Below are 2,971 nucleotides of genomic sequence, written 5' to 3'. Positions count from 1 at the left end.
TGTCCCAGGGTGACACAGTGAGTGTGACTGTGCTCTGATTGCAGCCTAAGGTGCAAAGCCAGGGCAGTTTGGAACAAGCCCATCCAGCCCCTCATCTTCCCTCAGCCACAGGGAATCCTTTGCCTCTCACATCTCTCAGTGGCAAACTCTGAGTGCAGCAGGAATGCTGGGGATTCCTGACCTCAGAGAGCCAGAAATGATGTGTGGGTAGGAAAACAATTCCTAAAAAAACCTTCTGCTATTCATGTCTTATAGGACTGTGAATGCAGATGCTACCAAGCCTGTCTGCATTAGAAGCGATTCCCTTGTCAAATCTTGAACATCCAGCCTTGTCCCTCTGCCACATGGCCACAAACTCAGGGCAGTGGGGCAGGGATGGCTCCTTGAGAGCCCCCAAGCACAGGCCTGGCTGCTCCTGGCACACTCAGCCAGCACAACTGGAGCTCAGGCAGGGATATGGCTGAAGGTTTTCCCAGAGCAGGAACAAGGCTACAGGAACAGTCTGCGGGGAATAGCCCAGGCTTGGCTCAAAGCAGCCCATCCTGACTTGTCACTGCCCTTTCTCTATGAACAGGTCCCCATGTGCAGCCCCAGCAAATGTCCAACAGCAGCTCCATCAGCCACTTCCTCCTGCTGGCACTGGCAGACACGCGGCAGCTGCAGCTCCTGCACTTCTGCCTCTTGCTGGGCATCTCCCTGGCTGCCCTCCTGGGCAACAGCCTCATCATCAGCGCCGTAGCCTGCGGCCACCACCTGCACACGCCCATGTTCTTCTTCCTGCTCAACCTGGCCCTCAGCGACCTGGGATCCATCTGCTCCACTGTCCCCAAAGCCATGCACAATTCCCTCTGGGACACCAGGGACATCTCCTACACAGGATGTGCTGCTCAGCTCTTTTTCTTTCTGTTCTTCATCTCAGCAGAATTTTGCCTCCTGACCATCATGTGCTATGACCGCTACGTGTCCATCTGCAAACCCCTGCACTACGGGACCCTCCTGGGCAGCAGAGCTTGTGCCCACATGGCAGCAGCTGCCTGGGCCAGTGCCTTTCTCTATTCACTGCTGCACACAGCCAATACATTTTCTCTGCCCCTGTGCCATGGCAATGTCCTGGGCCAGTTCTTCTGTGAAATTCCCCAGATCCTCAAGCTTTCCTGCTACAAATCCTATCTCAGGGAATTTGGGCTCATTGCAGTTAGTGTCTGTTTTGGTTTTGGCTGTTTTGTGTTCATTGTTTTCTCCTATGTGCAGATCTTCAGGGCTGTGCTGAGGATCCCCTCTGAGCAGGGACGGCACAAAGCCTTTTCCACCTGCCTCCCTCACCTGGCCGTCGTCTCCCTGTTCCTCAGCACTGCAGCATTTGCACATCTGAAGCCCCCCTCCATGTCTTCCCCATCCCTGGATCTGGCCCTGTCAATTCTGTACTCGGTGGTGCCTCCAGCCCTGAATCCCCTCATCTACAGCCTGAGGAACCAGGAGCTCAAGGCTGCAGTGAGGAGACTGATCACTGGATGCTTTCAGGAACATTAAACTACTGGCCAATTTCTGCCAATCACTTGTACTAAAAGACGTCTTTCATACTTCTTGTTGCTTTGGTTGTGGTTTGTTTTTTTTTTTCCTTTGTATTAGTTTTTCATATTGTCCACAAAGAAATGTCATTGTTTGTGCAATTTCTCATTTTGTTTCTCTCCACCTTCCATGTGGCCAGAGACTGTGTCAATGAGGGGCAGCACTCTTGGTGGCTTTAAAGGACCTAAAGGATCTCCCAGCAAAGTTTTCTGCAGTGATGCCCTTTTGTTGCCTTCTCAGGAGCTGCAGCAGCAATGTCTGTGTGCAGAGCTGGGGTCAGATCAGTGCTAGCACAGCATCTCTGGTACTGCTGGCCACACCATTCCTGAGCCAGGCCAGGAGCCATTGGCCTTCTTGGCCACCTGGTCACACTGATGGCTCATGTCCAGCCTGCTGTCCATCAGTCCCTGCGGGCCCTTTCTGCCTGGTTGCTCTCCAGCCACTCTGTCCCCAGCCTGTAGTGCTGCAGGGGTTGTTGTAACCAAAGTGCAGGACCCGGCACTTGGTCTTTTTAAACCTCACCTTGTTGGATTCATCCCCTGGATCCAGCCTATCCAGGTCACTGTGCAGAGCCCTCCTATGTTCCCACAGAATCAACACTCAGATCCAGCTTGGTGTCATCTGCAAAGACGTCCTTTGTTTCGTGGAGCCCCTCAGTGTCACAATGGCCTCCTTGTTACACCAGGCCCTGCACTGTCACACTGGTCTCCTTGGTTCCATGAGACCATGCAGAGCAACAATGGTGTCCTTGGTTCCATGGGGCCCCAAAATGTGACAGTTGACCCCTTGGTTCTGTGGGGCTTCACAGTGTCACAATGTTCTCAATGCCCTAATACTGCCTTGTCACCCAGACCATGCCACTGAGTGCCACTGGAGAGGGACAGGGACTCTGCCACCTTCCCCCCTGGCCAGACCATTCCAATGCCCACTCACTCTTTCTGTGAAGAACTTCTTCCTATTGTCCAGCCTGACCCTCGCCTGGTGCAGCTTAAGGCTGTGTCTTCTTGTCCTGCCCTCCAGCAGATCTACACTCACACCCAGCTTGGTGCCATCTGCAATTTGTGAATGCTGGACTCGATCCCCTCAGCCAGATCATTAGTGAAGATATTAAACAGGACTGGGCCAGGCACAGATCCCTGGGGGACACCACCAGTGCCTGGACACCCAGTGGGTGCAGCACCATCCCCACCACTCTCTGGGCCCAGCCTCCAGCCAGCTCTTTACCCTGGGAAGGGTGAACATGTCCAAGCCATGGGCTGCAGTTTTTCCAGGGAATTCTGTGGCTCATGGCTTTAAAGGCTTTGAAGTCCAGGCACACAACATCCACAGCCTTTCCTGCATCCACAGGCAGGTCATCTGGTCATAAAAGGAGACCAGGTTGGTCAGGCAGGACCTGCCACCC

General features: G+C 53.8%; 1 protein-coding gene across 1 annotated transcript; it reads left to right on the top strand.

Moving 5' to 3' along the window:
* Positions 1-597: 597 nt before the first annotated feature.
* Positions 598-1,530, top strand: LOC131096471 (olfactory receptor 14J1-like). The gene has a single exon (XM_058044809.1). It carries the CDS (start codon positions 598-600, stop codon positions 1,528-1,530), a length of 933 nt encoding a protein of 310 aa, XP_057900792.1.
* Positions 1,531-2,971: the final 1,441 nt, after the last annotated feature.

The sequence above is a fragment of the Melospiza georgiana genome, unplaced genomic scaffold (genome assembly GCF_028018845.1).
Source record: "Melospiza georgiana isolate bMelGeo1 unplaced genomic scaffold, bMelGeo1.pri scaffold_29, whole genome shotgun sequence".
In the NCBI taxonomy this organism is placed as follows: Eukaryota; Metazoa; Chordata; class Aves; order Passeriformes; family Passerellidae; genus Melospiza; species Melospiza georgiana.
This window is presented reverse-complemented; position numbering and strand designations above follow the sequence as displayed.